Source organism: Eupeodes corollae, chromosome 1 (assembly GCF_945859685.1).
Source record: "Eupeodes corollae chromosome 1, idEupCoro1.1, whole genome shotgun sequence".
Classification (NCBI taxonomy): Eukaryota; Metazoa; Arthropoda; class Insecta; order Diptera; family Syrphidae; genus Eupeodes; species Eupeodes corollae.
The window spans coordinates 190721636-190741349 of NC_079147.1; the positions used below are offsets into that span (position 1 = coordinate 190721636).

At 33.5% G+C, this 19714-nt stretch overlaps 3 protein-coding genes across 5 annotated transcripts in view; 1 reads left to right on the top strand and 2 right to left on the bottom strand.

Moving 5' to 3' along the window:
• Positions 1 to 19714, top strand: part of LOC129939081 (proton-coupled zinc antiporter SLC30A2) — a 222710-nt gene that overhangs the window by 201444 nt on the left and 1552 nt on the right. The gene's annotated exons all lie outside the window — the stretch shown is intronic.
• LOC129939083 (phospholipase A2-like) lies at positions 7053 to 7836 on the bottom strand. Its single transcript, XM_056046953.1, has 2 exons — positions 7414 to 7836; positions 7053 to 7337 (listed from the first exon to the last, which is right to left on the bottom strand). The coding sequence occupies exons 1-2, from the start codon at positions 7725 to 7727 to the stop codon at positions 7088 to 7090; spliced, it is 564 nt and encodes a 187-aa protein (XP_055902928.1). The 5' UTR covers positions 7728 to 7836; the 3' UTR covers positions 7053 to 7087.
• Positions 13751 to 14582, bottom strand: LOC129939082 (phospholipase A2-like). The gene is made up of 2 exons (XM_056046952.1): positions 14155 to 14582; positions 13751 to 14085 (listed from the first exon to the last, which is right to left on the bottom strand). The coding sequence occupies exons 1-2, from the start codon at positions 14463 to 14465 to the stop codon at positions 13827 to 13829; spliced, it is 570 nt and encodes a 189-aa protein (XP_055902927.1). The 5' UTR covers positions 14466 to 14582; the 3' UTR covers positions 13751 to 13826.

Genomic DNA, 19714 nt, shown 5'->3' on the forward strand with positions numbered 1-19714 from the left:
TTTTAACTAAACCGCGCGACGTTTGTGTTAACGAACACTCATTTTGATAATAAAGTTTTATCATTTGAAAGTGCTGTTCAATTGTGTAACTTGCAAGGATGATTTGAAATAAACAAAAGATTTGACAGATGTCACAAAAACAAAATGGCCGCTTAATCCACAGAACTTTAGAAATGCTGCATCTTTCACCTTAAATACTGATAATAAAATTAGAAAGTCAATTTGCTTGTTTCTTTGTCCATCCTTCACGTCGCAACGGAGCAATATTATGACATTACTTTTTGTGTGAAAGTATACGCAAGGCTGGATAGAGTTTTGATATACTTTTTACTACGGTAGAATATTTCATTAAATAAATAATTTTTTTGAAACACTAATTAGTAGCATATCATTAGGTGCTTCCAGCTTTTGCACCTATCATCGTTGCCTAAAAATAGGAGATACATACATACATGACGATCAATTTCTCCGTCAAATTGCGATTTCAGCACCAAAAACCGATATTGTTTTGAAAATAAATCCAAACATATTTGATGAAGTATCAGAACAGAGCACTCCATAGCCAAAAAAGTTTAAATCACTTAAGCTTTCCGGTTTGCCCTTACATAAGTTGCAATTGAAATTAGGATTGCCAGCAATGCTGCCTGTGCCACTTTATGTTTTTGTTCACGGGTACTGCCCCTTGCCATTAATTGACAAATTCTCCAAGAGTAACTCGTGTCATGAAAAGTACTATCTCAAATTAGCCGTTCAGATTTGGCATAAATACTCTAGGTCCCCTCCAGTCCTGCAATAACTCGCACACAGGAATGGTTGAGAGTTGTAAGTCACTAGGCTCTAGTTTTCTACGGACTATTGCGCCACCTATTTTACTTTATTTTTACAGGAATGTTATTCATAAATTTAGATGCCCCTCGATTATATAACGGTACAAGACTTTGTGTCACACAACTTGGGCGAAACATTATTAGTTCTAATATATCAACCGACTGCCGTCGTTGAAAAGGGTCCTAATGATTTCTCCGGGCTTACTTCTCCAATTCAAATGGCTTCAGTTCCCCATTACAGTTAGTTTCGCTAAGACTGTTATTCAGGCGCAAGGGCCAACATTAAAAGTAGAGGGGGTTGACCAAGAAAAGTCATGCTTCAGAATAGACAGCGTTACTTTGGTTCAATTTTGTATATTTTCATTGTGAAAAGCTTACCAACTTAACTCATGTACACTTGCCCCTAGAATATCTATAGGTGATATTGTAACATTCTTTTCCAACGCAGCAAAGTTGCGTCCACATTGAAGGTCCCATGGACATTATTGCCATCGATATTATTTCAACGCAATGAAATATTTTGTATTTTACATAAAATGCTTTAATTGTAAATATCTCTGTAACCAACTCTGCTAACTATTTAAACAAATTTATAAAACATACCTTGACCTTAAAGCAAAGTAAATTTAAAATTTCTTCAATTCACATTCCAAGTCGTCTTAGTACATCGCTCCAACAACCATCTAAAGCGGTTTGTTGAAATTTACTCATTAAATTCAGAATTTAATAAATCTGACCTCGAAGTCTATCCACGAAAATGGAGGTTATCATCATCTCATCATCATCGTCATCACCATCATCATTATAACCATTATTATCTTTGCATAAACGGTATGTACTCAAAGCATCCTACCAACTAACCGAATGTCATTATAGTATAGTGTTTCTAGTCCAAAGCCAACCACCCCCCGCAATGACAACAATTTTCGGTGGTCATTCATAATTGATTTTCATGGTCCTTGTAACTCTTTCCTTGATGGCGGGTGGTTGGCGGTCCTGGTCATATACATTCTTACATGTTGAACGAGGTGAACAAGGAGCTAAAGCAGCTCCTTCTTTCTTGAGTATGAATACCAAAAATTCTCAAGATAAAACAAAATCCCACTTGTGTGTCTCCTCGGCGCAGCCACCTCCTCTCCGCCACCACGTTCAGGCCAAAGCGACGCAACCAAGAAGATGATAAAATGTTAAAAGTTCTTCCTACGGTAAAATTCAAGGAAATGGGGGTGTATAAGGATAATTTACTGTTTGCTTCTTTTTAATTCTCCCAATTAAGGCTAGAGAAGGCGCAGAAGGATGCCATGCTAAGGATGACGCAGTCCGTGGGTAATGGAAATGGAAGTGGTTGGATGTGTGATGGCACTTCGGTATTCGAATGATGGGTAATCCTGTTTTAAAGGTGCCATAGGAAGAATGAGAATTAGGAACAAGTTACTAACGCTACCGAATTCCAACACCGTCAATGCTTTATACGAAAAAAGAAAACAATTTTATGCAAGTTGTACGGAAAATATGTAATCCTTGAAAACGAATCCTTCTCTTTTTGATGATGGTGATGTGATGGTATGATGGTTGTGCTGTGGGTATGGTGGTTTTTGAATTAACTTCTATTTTTGGAAATTAAAACCAACACAAATAACAAAAAAAAACTTATGAAGTTACGTTTTGGAACAGAACAGAAAATGGAAATAAAATTTATACTTCGTTGCAATGGCTGGATGAGTTTTATTACGAATCCTTTTTATTGTCCTTGCTCTCTTTAATTTACAATGGCACACAAAATTTTCTCCTTCGCGTGTTCTTTTCGATTTAGTTAGTTTAGAAAAGACAAAATAATAATAAAAGACTAAAAAATTAAATTCTTTTTCTCCTTCTACTAATGACGAAATAACGAGATAGAAAGAGAAGGAAGGGATTGAATTCTTAAAAGAAAAACAGGGATAGAACGCAAATGAACAGGGAATTTACGACATGGAAAAGATTTGTGATCCTGAACCATTTGGAAACATTTACATTGTTTTTACTTTTTTGGTTCCCTTGTTTTCGAGCTCGAGTCGTCTTCTTTACATTACATACTTTTGAGGTTAAGGGTCACCAAAGTTATGAGATAAATTGTCACAAAATTTTTAAGATGATATTTCAATTTCAAAAAAAGGTCGCAGAAAACGAGAAGAATGAAAATTTTAACTTCTCTTCAACAGGAGATCTTAATTGTTGGAAAAGTTTTTCACGATTTTTGTTTTTGTTCAGGTTGCTTTTAGATTTATTCGTTTTTGAGTTATATTTCTTAGACTTTAAATAAGTCTAATATTTTCTTTTTACTTCTGCAAAGTTATTATCTATCTATTGCTTGACGTTTGACAACGATGGCAACATAAACTTTGTCTTTTTGTAATCCAATTTAAAATCTAACCAACTTTCACTGTCGCTCCATCATTTGAAGTACTTACTTTTGAATACGTTACTGCTACATAAGTCGGTAGGGTGTAATATTTCTCAATATTCTTGCAATGAATATTATTATTAATAATATTATTTTAGTTTTTATTAATTTTTAAAAATAGAACCTTGAAAACTGGCAAGGGGAAAACCAGTAGTAGAATGGATGTTCAAATGGTAGCCATGTGAATTCAAGGGGACACAAGCGTCCAGAGGTTTTTTCTCAAAAATTACCTCTGTCTATCAACTCCTACTCTTAGCTCCCCGTGGTGAACATCGGGTGCCTATAGTATCTCAACTGGAGATTGAATTCTAACCCCAGTGGAAAGTTGTTGGGGGCAGCAAACGATAGAGGGGGTGACAGTTTTTCCACTAAGGCATGGCAGCGGACGAATTTCGGAGATGGAATCAACGTTGGCGTCTACAGTTCGTGTAAGGTTGAACTACTTAGTAGTCCTTATGGGACTTCTGCTACATATTTGGACCCATGGCCTATAAGAAGCCGTCTATCCCGCTTCCCTGTCCTTTGAGATAAACGAATGTCGTTTGAAAAGTCCGTGCAAAGTCAGACAGATGGCACTACTGATGCATATCGAGGTTATTTACAGTTAGTAGCATGTCTTGAAAGACCACACCAAGTCGGTCTATTGGTTTGTGTTTGACATTCCTTTGAATTGAAGAAGTCAAAAAAATTAACGAAAAAGAATTTCGTGTGTTGGTTAATCATTACTTTATGAAAGGTAAAACTCCTCAGGAGACTAAACAGAAGCTTGATATACATTATAGAGACTGCGCCCCTTCTAGTAGAACAGTTTACAAGTGGTTTCAAAATTTTCGGAGTGGCTATATGAGCACAACAGACTCTGAACGTTCTGGACGTCGGCTGGGAAGTTTATGGCGACTATCATCGACTATCTGAAAAAAGGGTAAAACCATTAAAAATTAAATTGGGTGGCGCAACGGTCCAGGGCCTAGTGACTTACAACTCTCAACCATTCCTGTGTGCGAGTACTGTTGTTAGGAATGGAAGGGACCTACAGTTTTAGGCCGAATCCGAACGGCTAATTTTGAGAAAGTACTTTTTCATGACAAGATTTATTCTTGAAGGATTTGTCAATTCCTCGCAAGAGGCAGTTCCAACGAAAATATTTTTTTTTTTTAAATTAAGGTGGCACAGGCAGGGATTACACCCAAGACCCCTTGCATGACAGTCCAACGCACTAACCATCATGGCACGGGTACTACATATGAAGAAATTGCTGGAGATAAAAAAAATTATATTCAAACGAGGAGGTGATTGCAGAAACCAATGACTACTTTACAGACTTGGACAAATCCTATTATTCGGAAGGGATCAACAAACTAAAGCAGCGTTGGACAAAGTGTATAAGCCTGAATGGAGACTACGTTGAAAAATAAAAAAGGTTTTTTCCAAACAAATTAAGCAGTTTTTATTTTCGCACGGACTTTTAAAATGACCCTCGTACTAAGGATCTTGCCCCCTCCAGGTTATGGGTTGTTTTGTTTTATACAAATATCCTAATTGCGAAGCACCAACAAGTCCCGAATACTGATGGATTTACTGACATTCGACATCAATCAAGCGATATAAAGACATCGAACTTTGGAACTGTACGTGGAATGTTAGGTCCCTTAATAGACCACATACAGCCTAACAGTTTACGGAAGCCATAAACTGCTGCACGGCAGAAAAAACCGCCATCCAAAAAGTGCGATGGAATTGTCTTAGGAGACCCACAAATAGTTCAAGCTAATCGATTTCACTTTGGGGTTCAGACGTATGGTTCACACATCCCCATATCTACAAAGGGACATGGAAACTTGCTGATCAATTAACTATCAGCCAAAATTACCACATCGTGATCGACACAAAACACTTCTCTAGTGCACAGGATGTTCAAACATTCCGAGGGGCAAACATTTACTCGGACCTCTACCTCATTGTACCAAAGGTGCAGCTACAGATATCCCGATCCAAGCCAAAACAAGGGCGTACCGTGAGAAGATTTGACGCTAGATGGCTAGAATTGCAAGAGACTGTCATATCCCTTTCCGATCGACCGACCAGTGGCAACATTGTCTTGCACCCATCAGAGATGCGCCCCTGAAATGCACAGAAGGATAAGAGCTGCTCGCTAGCTCTACCAGTAGAATATTAAAGTGAAGCCCCGGCTTCTAAAATATTGAAGAATGTCAAAACAGGTATTGTATTTAACCAAAAGGTAAACAAAAACATCCAAGAGGTACTAGCCACGAACCGAACCCTGTTAAGACGATCAGGAGAACATCGTAGTAAAATCACAGTCTATACTCAGAATATGGAAAGACGACTTCTCGAAATTTAATAACAGAGATGTAGATTTGAATTGTAAGGGAAATAGAACCACGCAACCTAGGCAATTCATCAATTCCGCCTACCCAACCTCGCTGAACTGAAGATAGCCTTTAAACTGAAGCCCAACAAATGTGCTAGAACTTACGGCATCGTTACGGAAAAACCAGCAATGCAATGACCGCAATAACTCATCTGAGAAATATGGTCGCGGCCAATTGAATCTAAGCACAGGTTTCCCAACACTCAAGAAAGGAAACACTCTGTCCCTCAACATCAAATTTTGCTTTCTTTCCTCAATAACCTTATAGTTCCATTTCAGTGTGGCCTCAGACCAGGAAAGACCACCGTTTATATTCAGATTACGGCAGATCTTGGAAAGAAACTCGGGAACTTCTAATCTGACAGAATGCCGCAGTTTTGGCGTTCCCGTCAATCTTAAGCGTTTGTGCAGAATGATCATTGGGAATGCAGGCTGCTCTATCAAGGTTGGAAAAAATATCACTGATACATTTGATATCAAAAAATTTTCAAGACAAGTCAATGTACTTTCATGCGATTTCTGATGTCAGTGGCGTGTCTTTGAGTATTCCGACGGAAGCGGTGAAGATGGGATTAATGACCAATGAGGGCAAGACCAATTTTAAGGTATCACCAAAAAAGGACATTGAACGACGACATCTTGGACAAAACGTCACCTTGCACAGCTATAACTTTAAGGTAGTTAGGGACTTTGTCTACGTAGGCCATCGCTAAAAATTCAGACAACGACACAGGCGCTGAATTCAAACGGATAAAAACTCTTGCGAAGTATTAAAGACCTCTCTCTGGCATCTACTCGTAAAGTCGCCATCGCATTTTTGGCGCTAAGGCCTGGTCCCTATTTGTTCTCATTAAACGTAACGTCGAATTGACTTCAATCGATAAATATCATCGCCATTTACCGAATCACAGGCTCGTTCAAAATTTTCTAGACATTTACGGGCATCACAAGCCTTATCACCGGCCTCAGCCTTTTGCTTTTGTATAATGTTGTATATCTCCGAATTTCGCTTTAAGGAAAGCATTTGGACAGGATCTAGTTCTTTGCAATTGTTGTAAACGGCAACGTTTTTTTCAAGAATCTTAAGGTTTGAATCGATATCAGTTTTTTCTTCTGCTAAAGATACAAGCTGGTTCGTGAAAGTTCTTACAATTTCGATTTGTACATTTTCAATCTTAGTAGAAAGCTTTACGGAATTTTTCAGAGTTTTCAAAACTATCGCACTTCTCAAATACTTAAGATGACCTTTTTGATTTTCGTGAATTAAATGAATCTTAAAAATTAAACGATTAAAGATAGGAATGATATCGAAAATAGAAGATTGATAATAAGTTCACTATTACACTTACACTGTGATACAAATTTCATATAGTTAGGAAAAAAATAACAATTTGGAAGCCCGAAATTTCTCTTTTTTATTCAATTCTATTTTTTAGCCGTGTAATATGGAACATCGAAAAATTGCCACTTGTGAGGTTTTTCCACATTGAACTTATATTTTATGCATCTTCTGCTAAATGTCCCTTCCATATATTGTGTGCAGTGAATTATTGGCGAAGCATATTTAAAGCATATACTTCTTGCACCAAAATATGCCCGACCCACTGTACTTGAGGCAAAATCATTGACATTTTGTAGACAATTTAGAAATTCTTGTTCACATTCACATTTCATTCTGAAAATATTTTAAAAAATATGTGATTTATAAAAATATTTACATTTTGAGATGGTATAAATATCGAATTACAAACCTTGGAAACATGTCCGGATTGAACAGTGAATATTTTGTACTGCCAGATTCGATTGTCTCGGGACAGTGATCGTGTGCTCGACAACACTTATCCGTTTCACGGAATCTTCCCAAATCATCATAGTTTGCTGATGTATTGCCAGGACCACACCATTTAGTGCCAGGAACTGTCATTCCAGAATAAGGAAGTGGAGGAAGAGCTCGATTATAAATATCTTCCTCTTCGAATATTGCTTCATCTTGAAATGCTGTCACCATCAAGACATTAGTGATTATGATTAGAATGGGAATAAAATAATTCAAACTAGTTTTCATTCTGATGCAGTGTTGTTGATGAAGTTGATAGCTTGAGAGAACTGAGTGATGATTAAAACTGGAGCAAACAGCTAATTGTTGTGACTGTTTTGAGTCGCGATTGATATACTAAGTGAGTGCGAAAATTATTAAGTATTTAAGGGCAGAATTCTGACCTAGAAATTAAGATTCAGAGACTAATAGGAGATAAGAATAGTAATGAGAAGACTCTGAGAAGTGAAAGATCATGATTTTGTTTTTAATTGATACTTAAACACACCGCCCGTAGCCGCGCGCCGGTTAATTCGGTGTGGCAATGAATTATTGTCGGAAGATTATTTACTAAGATAAGACGACGACGGTGACGACATATAAGTGAACTTTTGAGTTTGGTTTTCAGCTGTGACGGTGAAATGCATTGTGCTGACCGACATTAAGGTTGCTTTTCGTTCCTTATCAGTCAAAGTTTTATATGGGTATAAAAATTAAGGTAAAACTTGAGCAAGGGTAATGCATGCATTTTCGTAGTTCAAGCCATTTTAACCATTGTGAAATTGTGGCGTAGTGAGATTAAGTAAATATTTTGTAGTTAATATTGACCAAGTATTTTCTATGTATAAAGAGTTCTGTGTTCAATCTATATATATTTGATACCGTTTAGATCGTTATAGAAGATTTCTTCTAGGTAGGCCTTGCACTTTTGAGCTTGAGCAGGGCATGTACAGAAGTGGAGAAATGTTTCTTCTTCGTCCACACAGCTTCTGCAAAAATCTGGAAATTTCTATTGCAGTTGGGAGTTGATGCCATATGCTTTAGAACTACAGAGTGGACAAAGCTGTTTTTATAAAGCTCTGAGGCAAATAACAAGACTTTCAGTTTTTGGTCTGCTCCGTATATCTAAAAATGTCAAAGCGAGTAGAACTAAATTGGTATTGCGAGCTTAACACCTAATCCACACCGATCAGCTAGCCTAGAAGGATTTTTTTGGAGTTCTTTTAGAATATCACGATGTTTCTATGAAACTCTAAAAGCCTCCTTATCCAGACAAGACTAACTACCAGGTTCCAGAGGAGTAAAGACATAAAAACGCCTTGAGCCGTACCTTTGCTAGAAACCCTTCTGTGCAAAAGAGTCCCCTATTTCTGAATTTAAATTTAAAGGTTATTGAATTTCTGTATTCTCATTTCGCATAAAATTACAGTTCTCCTTGAGGAGATGCTTGAAAGCCATGAATAAAGGTGTTAAACATTCTTGTTTTATATTTTAAAAACTCAATTCATATTAAATTAATTTTTAAAGGCAGATTGTTGAAGTAACTTAATCGTTTTCAACGTTTTCTACACCTGAATAAAAACGAGTGAGACATTTGTATGTTTCAATTTGGTCAAAAGAGCCTGGGATGCGACCACACTGATAACATCCCATCCGTACCCGTCTATCAATACTTTGTGTGAATTTGAAGTTAATATTGTTTTTTAATCTCACAATATTTAAGTCAAAAACGTGTTTTGTAAAAAAAAGTTGTTACTAGAATATTTCTAGAACAATAACTAAAAGTGAGAAACAATACTTTTCATATGATTAAATAATTTTGATTTAATGGTCTGCTTTTTCTCCTAACGTTTTTAATCAAAAACATTTTTTTATAAACTTAAGCAAAATATTTGTAAAGTTTTTATTTCTAATAAAAACATACAGGGTGAATATTTTTAAGATTATTATCTTGAGTTAAAAACAAGATTTTGCATAGAATTAAATAATATTGAATAAAATTATTCTCGAGATATTTTGCGTAGTATTTCTTGTAGATTCTTAAAAAACTGACAGCTAGGTTTTTTGAAATTTTCAACGAACGTTTAACATTATTTTGTATAAAAAACAACGTTTTTGATCTCTTTAATTTTAGTCATGGTATTTAGATCGAAAATTGTTTTTTACCAACAATTAGTGTTTTTATTATTTTAGGTTTAAATTGTTTTGTAAAACAAACGTAGATTACAATTTTATGAAAATTTTCCAGAACGTCAAAAACGTTATTCTTTGTTACAAAATTCTTCTGGAGTTCATATGATTTTTGGTTGGTAAATTTTTCGGGGTGAAAAATATATAAGATATTTATAATTCGTATAATAAAAGAAAAACCCTCATTTTTTCTTGCAACATATTAGAACTGTATGGCTAGTTCTATCAACCCGGTCCATATTATATCGGCATGGAGAGAAGTTAAAGTTGCTTATATACCCAAAGCAGGTAAATTCTCGAAGTCAATCCTAAAGATTTACGACCTATAAGTCTATCATCATTTCTTCTTAATATCTTAGCAAGATTGATTGATATCAATTTATGGCAAGTGTTGATACAAGACTTCTGTCTTTGTCTAAACATGCCTACGGTTAAGGTAAATCGGTTGAAACGGCGTTATACAACTTAGTACGCACCATCAAATATTCCCTCCATCATAAAGAGTTCACTATGGTTGCTTTTCCTTGCCATCGAAGGTGCCTTTAACAACGTGGACACATCTGCAATCATTTCTGCACTAACATCTCTAAACATAGAGAGTTTGCTTGGAGAGTCAATTCATTTAATGCTGACTAGCAGAATACTTTACTCAAAACTATACAACTCTTCTAGCAGACGATTCATTATTAGAGGAAAAACGCAAGGTGTATTCTATCGGCTCTCCTATGGAACCTAGTGGTGAATGAAATCCTAACCAGTCTGGATGCGGAGAGTTACAGAGTGATCGCCTATGCGGACGACGTTGTTTAGCGGTTTCAGCAAAGCATCTTAACACCTTAAAAGAACTTTTAGAAAATGCCTTAGACAGACTAATACTTTGGGCTGATCAGTGTGGACTATATGTTTACCCACACAAAACCGATTTAGACAGGACACTGTCTAAAAGGAAAGCAAGCCACTCGGCTAGGCGTATTCACAAATAGCTTTTGCAGAACCTGTATGGACAAAGAAGAGGAGGAAACAGTTCTTCATCTTCTCTGTACATGCCCTGCTCTAGCTCAAAAACGCAAGAATTACCTAAGAGAATTCTTCTTTAACGATCTAAATTATATTAGCATAATAAGCCTCTCACGTTTCGTAAGGGACTCAAACTGGTTCCATTGAGCTTAGGAGGAAGCCTCAAGATTCATGTGGTATCACAATGGGCCATTAAACTGGCCTAAGTGTGTCCGATTCCATCATGGACAGCCGTTTTAATCTAACCTAATCTATGGCAAGTTCTGCTTCGTAAAAAATTTGTATTTGAGATTTTAATCGATAAAAATGGGTCCCCGATACCTTTCGTCTGTCCCGCCCTTATAGCTCAAACCACTGGGTCGATTAAGTTCAAACGTGGATCTTAAGTTTTTTTTTTAAGGTTTTATATTAATTTTGTAAGACTAAAAATATCTGTAAAATTGAAATTTTCTCAATTCTTTTAATAAAAACATATGTTTGCATTGCTCCATCACAGCAACCTCCTTAAAACCTTTTTTATTGTTTTGAAATTTTGTCAAGAACGATTGAACCGATTTCAGTAATTTCTTTTTTGACCAAGCAACCGTCTAAATAATATTTGATGATCAACAATTTATTTGGTTTGTTATGTTTTCGATATGATAAAAAAAATTCTCAATGAACTTAAGTAAAAGTCCTTTCTGCACTTTCGATTATGCTATCATGAAAGCAAGCGAGAAGTCGATGGTTTTTGAGATACGGAAGACTTCAGTGGTTGAGAATTTTCAAAATTCGTATTCTAAAATTTGTTGGAAGTTATGAAACGGTATTTTTTTTTTTCGTCACCAAAAGACTTTTAAAGAGTGGTTACAATTTTAGGGCCGATTTTGAATATGAACCTATGCATGAAGTTTTGTTCTGCATTTCAATTCTCAATTTCAGAATAATTCAAATTAAACCATGAAATGATACAGAATCGAGCAACGCATTTAAGTTATTTAGACTTATTAAATTCCCATAGTAAGTTATTGTAATGGGTGCGATTTGTCAAATTGAAAATGTTGACATTTCTCCAAGTTTCAAGGCACGTAGAGTCGAAATAAAAGATTTTTAGAAAACTCAAGAACCAGAAAAGATATCGACTTCAAATACATTTTGTTATACAGATAATGTAGAAAAATGCAGAAAGGGCTCCTAAGAAAATTGTGAGGGTGTTTTTTTTACCATACCAGTTTAAAAAAAGGTTAACATTTTGGTAAACCCTAAATATCTTACGAACCAAAAACGTATATTTTTTGAAGAAATCCAATCATCGTTTTTTTATAAATCAAAAAAACTGAAAAAAAATTTGTCACCACGAAAATTTTACGAATACAAAATGATTTTATCTCCAAAACAATTTTGTGAAACGAAAAACAACGTTTTTAACATCTGGTAAAAATCTGTCAATTCTATTTTTTTTATAAAAAATAAAAACCTAAAAAAAATAAATAATAAACGTTGGTAAATATTGATTTTCCACTAAAATATCTTCAAAACTTTGAGATATTGCCTTTACACTACTTTTGTCTTTTAAAAATTATTGCTGTCAATATTCAGTAAAATTTTGAGAAAAATATAATTCACAGTTTTTTTTACAAAAAATAAAAACCTAACAAAAAACGGTACTAATACTTGTTAAAAACCTAGTTTCGATTCAAAGAGCTTTTCAAAAAATTAAAAATATTGTCTTCAATTTATTTTTATTTCACAGAAAATAATGTTTTCGATATTCAGGAGTTTATTTAAAAAAAAAAATCCAAATGCCCGTTTTTTCATAAAAAATAATATCTAAAAATAGTACGCAAATTCAGTAAAAATTGATGATCGGTTCTTGATATCTCTCAAATTATTTTCATTTATCCAATTTGTAAAAATCTATGAAATGCTACTAAAATTGGTAAACAAAATCTTTCGACTAAAAATCTATTTAACAAAACTAAATTTTCAAACTAAACTATTTCTTTATTTGAAAAATATTTTTGGTAGTTTTTAAATTTTTAAGAATAATTCAACTAACAACTTTTTTAACCCAACACTAAAAGTTACAAGCTTTTAAGGAAGACAAACCGACAGACGGGATGGGAAGTTATAAAATTTTCGTTCAAATCAAAAAGAGTACTTTGCACTTCGTAGCTTTTTTGGTTAATTAAATCCATATGTTCGTACAATCGGAAGAATAGTGCAAAAATTTGAGCAAACCAGGTCTGTTTGAAATGTGCACTTGCATAATGACACTCCAACGCACTAACTATCACGCTACGCGTACAATTTACCCAAGAATTAAAGTCTCTTGACAATTTTAAGCGTCGCGTTGTAAATGGCAACAGGGTTTTCGAAAAAAAAAAATCTTCAGTGATGAGGCACATTTTCACCTCAGTGGATTCGATGATAAGCAGAATTGCCGTACTTGAGCTAACGATAATTTAAGAGTGAAAAACGAACGCACCCACAAAAATCGGCCCTTAAAATTTAACCACCGTTAACAAGTTGTTTTTTTTCACAAAAAAGAAAAAAATCATACTTATCAACACGATTTTTCACTAAAAATCAGTGAAAAATAATGTTCTCACTAATTTGATTAGCCTTTAAACAAGAAACGTATAGAAGTAAATATTTGGGCAAATATAGGTGTTTTTAAGTCTTTTTCAATATTTAATAGATTATTTTTAACTTTCCTCGAATACTTTATTTATCCTAGTTGCTTTGTTTTTTTTTTTTTTAAATCCTCTGCGTCACCATATTTTTGATTTGATTTTTGATAAATAAATAAATTAGTTTTTTTTAAATATGGAACAATTATTTTGTTTTAAAACAGAAAAAAATGTTCATGTGAAAATTACATAATGTATAATAAAAATTAATGATATCTCTTATTTAATTATTCTGAGAAGCTATATGAAAAAAATTGTTATTCTCGGAAACATGAGTCCTTAAAAACGACTGGATTCATGTTTCGGTTTCTTATTAAGAGTTTAATTAATCAAACCATACCTTAACTTACCTATAGTATAAATTTCCTATTCAAAGAGAAAAACACTTCTGCATTTAATATAATGAAAATATTTATTTATGTCTGTTACTTCATCAGAAGAACATTAATTTACAATACAAAAATTGATTTTAACCCAAAGCAAATGAGTAATATGGAACATCAAAGTATTGATACATTTTTGGTTGGGTTTCGTTAAATTTATAATTAACACACCTTTTGCCAGCTCCCAATGGTCCCGATTGATATTCAACACATTCAACTACTGGATGTTCTTCGGCAAAGCATTTGTCCACAAGACCGAAATAAGCTTCTCCAAAAATATTCGAAGGTGTATCGTTGGTTTCCTTGAGGCAATTAAGAAGGTCTTCTTCACATTGGCAGCTGAATCTATAAATTCAATAAAAATGATTAATGTTAAATACTGATTCTTTTATGTTGATAGGTTTTTTTAAATACTTTTTAATTAATGATGGATTTTCAAGTGTATGCAAAGTTCCAATTGGTTCGATCACTTCTTCGCATTGTTGATGAGCAAGGCAGCAACTATCAGTTGCATTGAGTGGTCCCATAGCTGTTAATGCGGTGGGTGGGCTAACACCGATTCCACACCAATTACTAGTGCCGGGGAAAATACTGCTTACAACTGGAGGCATTGTTGGTAAAGGTAACAAGCTGACAATATCGGGTACTCGGTTTTCAATTGATGCAAGATCGACTAACATCAAATTTGCTGTCAAGAGCAAAGTTATTCCGATGAAATAATTCATTTTTTAAAAATGTAAGACACGATTTGAAATTTAGATTGAAAGTTTTTTTCTGTTGAAAATGTACTCCTAGAAGTTCTAACACTGATGAAGGTTGCACTTGGAATGGTTGTAGTTTGAGAGAAAATTACTGTATTTAAGGGAAATTCAGTGACCTACAATCGAAAATAATGGTTATAGACTTTATCGTCGAAATAGTTGAAATTGAAATTTACGATACTCGAGGGTGATAATTTTATCACTTATTGGGCTCAAGTAGTTTTATTGCTTAACTGATATTGGACATTTTTTTAAGAATTAACCGACAGATGAAGAGTCTTGCTGCAGTCTTAATAAAATTGTTTATCTGTCCATTACGACCTTTTACAATAGAGGTATAAAATTAAGAAATGTTGTGTCATGGAATACAAAAAATTAGTTTGATCTTTAGAAATTTTGTCAAACAGTTTTTATTATAGTTTCATAAAAGTTTAAAGGTAAAAATGTTACTTAACTCTTTGACCTATTGGTCTGATTATTACTAAACTTTATGATTACGATGACTCATGACAAAATTTCATACTTTTTAATTCGATATTTTATGAGCTAAGAGTTGTAAAGAAAATCATTTTTTGATATTCATTTAAAGACTATTTTATTTGTTAGTTTGAAGTTTATTTGTACTGTGTGGTAGCTTTTTATCAATTGAAATAACGACATTTTTTTAAATTATAAAATTTGTATGAAATCAGTCATGTTCGCTGTTTAGGTTTGTTGTTTAGGTTTTCGTGTTTTCTATTTTCATTCTTGTTTTGTATCCGAGATTCTAAGAAGACACCCAATTTTATGCAATTTTAGTAGTTTGTATTTGTAGTTTATATTTCTTATAAAAAAAACACAGATTGTATTATTCTTTGAACATTATCTTACGTTAGCAACAAATGTTGTATAAAATAAGACAATGTTGAATTAACTCTCGAGAGATTTGAACCGAACACCAGTTCTTACTAACTTTGTGTAGTAGTTTTTATAGATTTTTATTTTAAAAAAAAGGACAGTTGGAAAATTTAATAAATAAAAAAAACAATAGTTGCGAAGATATTCAAGTTTTGCAGGTTTTTATTTTCTGTAAAAAACTGTCACTTCGATGTTATTAAAAAGTTACCAGATGTTAGAAAAGTTGTTTGCATACAATTATGTTGAATTTAATTTCGTTTTTTTTTATGGCAAAATATTTAAGGTATCAAACATTTTTTTTCAGTTCTTTTGATTTATTAAAAAAAGCCTTTGGTGATATGCTTTGAACTTCGAAATTACAATTTAGTAGTATTACGCCACAATGAGTATTATAAAATTCGATTGAAGTCGAAAGCGTTATTGGTTCTAGAGAAATTTGGGGTCAACCTAAGATCACTTATTACTTGCCAACTATAAGAAGATTATAACATGTTTTCCATTCGTAAAACATTTTGAACTTGAGATTTTAATCAAACATAACAATACGATACGATGGTAAAGAAGTCAGTCCTGCTATTCCGCCCGTGTGTCTATCTAAATGGCCGATTGAGTTCAAGCTTTGAAGTTAAGCTTATAAGCAGATTTGCGTAAGGAGTTTTTTTTTATTTTTTTTAAGATTAAAAATAATAATAGTCCCCATACATTTTTGTATATGATTTTTATAAAAAATAAATGTCAAGAACTCATGAACAAATTTCCGTAGTTTTTCTTTTCTGCCCAGGCTTTTATTATTTTCTTGATAATATTTGATGATCAGGAATGTCAAACAGTTTTTTTATATTTTTATCTCGATAACGGTTCAACATTTTTTTTACTAAATCAAATTTATATTAATGTGTTTGTTTAGTTTCATACAAAAAATATCTGTTTATTAAAATTGAAAAAGAATTATATAAAAAAACAGCGCTTACTGTTTTCAAAAACATATGAAATGCACGACTGGATCGTACGAACTTTCTCCTGCATTCAGACATTTTTTACAAATAATGCATACACTTTCAAATTTTTAAAAATTTGCTTTTAAATAAGTTGTTTTCAAAAACACAAATTCGTTTTATTAATTTTTTTTTCCGAAAATCGTTACAGCGTTTATTTTTAATTAATGTTGTTATGTTGAAAACTGTCCATTAATTCTTGAGAAAACTTAAAAACTCAAAATCGCTTCTATGGGCGGTACCCTTCTGGAGCATTTTTTTTTTATTTAGGAAAAAACATTTTAAGAAAATTTAATAAAAATCTATCGGTTGGTTTTTGAAAAAATTCGAATGTTCGATTCTTGGCCAACAAATTTACATGGAGACTGATATTTTCAGTCTTAAAAAAAATGAAAAAACTTTTACCTCGAATCTGCTTAAAACTCTCTGTAAGGGTGAGGACAGACAGATAAATAGACGACATAAAAGCACCCGCTTTTCTTCGAATTTTCTAATACATCGTAATGTTTAAAATCTCTATTACGAAATATTTTACGAATGCGATACTTACCATATACATGGATACATAGTTAACACAAGCAAAAGTTAAAAAATCAATGATTTTTTTAAGTAATCAAATGGCATTTAAATTTTAAAATTTTAGGTATATTATCCTCAAACCGACTCTTTTAATGCCGAAGCAATTTCATGCCGTACCTAGTTTTGTATTTTATTTTAAAAGTCCTAAATCTTTTGATGTAATTATATGTAAAACAAAATTATTTGAAGTCGATATCAATAAAATCTTTGGGGAAGTTCAATAAGACAATACAATTATTTTGAATTATTAATTCACTAAGTTCAAGAATAAGATTATTATGTTATTTTTATATGCAGATTGTGTTGCTTTTAAGCGTGCGGTTTTCAAAACAAAATAAAACGCCAATATGTTAAAGTTATGGAAACAAATCAAGACAAGGGTTTGCCATTATGTTTGAAAATGATTGGCTTGACTAAATTTTGGCCGAAAAGTCTAATTTTCGATTACTTTTTTCTTTAATTGGGTTTTGTATGTCAACAATAAAATGCAGAATATTCTCTTGTAAAGTTTCAATCATCTCGGGCTTTTCCGTGTTGACATGGGACTTAACATAACCCCACAAAAAAAAAACTTCACCTAGGATACAGACTTTCAATCTACACTTTTGAAAGCAACATTAACAAAAGTTGATTTTTATTTAATTAATAATTTTCTCACTCACTAACTGAAGAGTCGAAGAGAGAATACTGCGACGAAATGCTTTTGATAGACTAGGATTCAAAACCACCATACGATTTATTTTATGTTTAGATTTGTAAAACACGTTAAATTCTAACGTTAAGTTATTGAATCTAAACTTTAAACTATCATAATTTTACTTAAAGCTTGCAGATTTGAGATGACATTTAGTTTTCACGATTAAATGATTAGGAGCACTGTTAAAATTTGTATAAGTTAGCCAAACTGAGATTAAAGTTCAATTGACCAAGAATAAGTGGACAAGTGGATAAGCAGAATTGAAAGTACTCTCTGTGACCAGACTTTTGAGTCTAAAACAACACCAAGGTCGGAAGCCCTGGATTATCTCTTTAAACTTGACGCCATAATTAATTATATTACGACTCCATGAAATACACATTGTTTTACATTTGTTAGTATTCAAAATTAAACGATTTTTTTTGGACCATTCCCAAAATTGATTTAGATCTTCTTGTAGTCCCTTACAATCCTTCACGGAGCTAATAGATCAAAATATTTTACCATCATCTGCATACATAGGATTCTTTAAAACAGAAGACATATCATTAATAAATAAATTAAGCATCAATGGACCAAGGTGACTCCCTTGAGGTATACCAGAATTGGCTTTCGTAGCAATAGGTCGACTGGTGATCTTATGGTTCATCTCACCGAACAATGGAACACCATTTTAGAAAAAGTAAGGTTATTGGACTTGATATTTCAAAAGCATTTGATGCGGGCTTTCCGTTTTCATGAATCCCTTCTTCATTAGATTAGTAATTACCTTTCGAATCGTTCAATAAAAGTTGTATTGCATAGATTTAAGTCTAAAAAACACAAAATAAATGCTGGTGTGCCCCAGGGCTCTGTTCTATCTCCAACACTCTTTCTCATTTTTATTAATAATCTCCTGTCTGCAACTTCTAATCCAATACATTGATTCGCTGACGATTGTACTCTTAGCTTTTCATATTCGTTTTCAGATTCACATCCATCTTCTTCTGATGTGGCAGTGCAACGTCAAAATATGATAAGCTCATTAAATTCCGGCCTAAACATCATTGTACAATGGGGAATGAGAAACCTCGTTGAATTTAATGCTTCGAAAATGCAATGCTGTCTTGTATCTTTAAAGCGAGATATACCCCTTTGGCATTATTCTTAGATTGAACTTGCATCGTCGAGACTGAACATCTCGATATTCTAGGTATGTGTATCACCAACCACCTTTTGTGGAGTGATCACATACGCGATGTCCCCAAAAATTCTGCAAGATGTTTGGGGTTTCTAAGGCGATGCATACGTCCAAAGCTTGAGTATAACTTCCATATCTGGACTGGTGCTCCTGCACCTTATTTTATCTCCTTGGACAGAATTGAACGAAGAGCATTTACATTGAATGTTGATATTAACATCACTAGATCACTTAAGTCGCTTAAACGTTGTCGAAATGTTTCTTGTCTCACCCTCTTTTACCGTCAACTTTGGTCGTACTGTCAAGTAAAGAGACTCGTTCTTTAGCCGTCCTAAGCGAATGTGGAATGCCTTGCCACACTCTGTGTTTCCCAGCCATTGCAATATTCAGGACACATCCTTTCAACCCCTCTCTCCCTTTCCTAGTGCTCACACTGGGTCTAAATAAAAAGGGTAGTGTTGTCCTGTTGAGTGTGCGCTTATCATATAAAAACAAAAATTAAACTCAATTTGTCAAGAAGAATTTCATAGCTTTTTTCAGTAAGACGCCTTATTAAAGATACAATCGAGTTGAAAGTGTTTTCGAATGCATCCCAACAAAAATTAGAAATTATTAATTGTAGATCTTTTTTCACAACTCTATGTTGACTTTTACATAATACTGAAACATTCATTTGGCTTTAAAATATTGTCATGTATAGTTGTCCTTAAAAATTGAAAAATCAATTGATGTAAGATGACTACATTCTTGTACGTTAGGAGAAATAAGAGAATAGGTGCTTATAGAAGTAAAATCTTTAAAGGCAGTCTTTAAATAATATGTGAACATGTTCGAAATGGCCTCTGGAAGATGGCTTCAGGAATTT

What these genes read in the sequence shown, in the direction of transcription:
- LOC129939083 (XM_056046953.1), bottom strand. Translation starts at nt 7,727, where the DNA reads ATGAAAACTAGTTTGAATTATTTTATTCCCATTCTAATCATAATCACT. An exon ending in AATCCGGACATGTTTCCAAG is followed by an intron (nt 7,338 to 7,413) that starts GTTTGTAATTCG and finishes AAATATTTTCAG; the next exon opens with AATGAAATGTGAATGTGAAC.
- LOC129939082 (XM_056046952.1), bottom strand. Translation starts at nt 14,465, where the DNA reads ATGAATTATTTCATCGGAATAACTTTGCTCTTGACAGCAAATTTGATG. An exon ending in AATCCATCATTAATTAAAAA is followed by an intron (nt 14,086 to 14,154) that starts GTATTTAAAAAA and finishes TTGAATTTATAG; the next exon opens with ATTCAGCTGCCAATGTGAAG.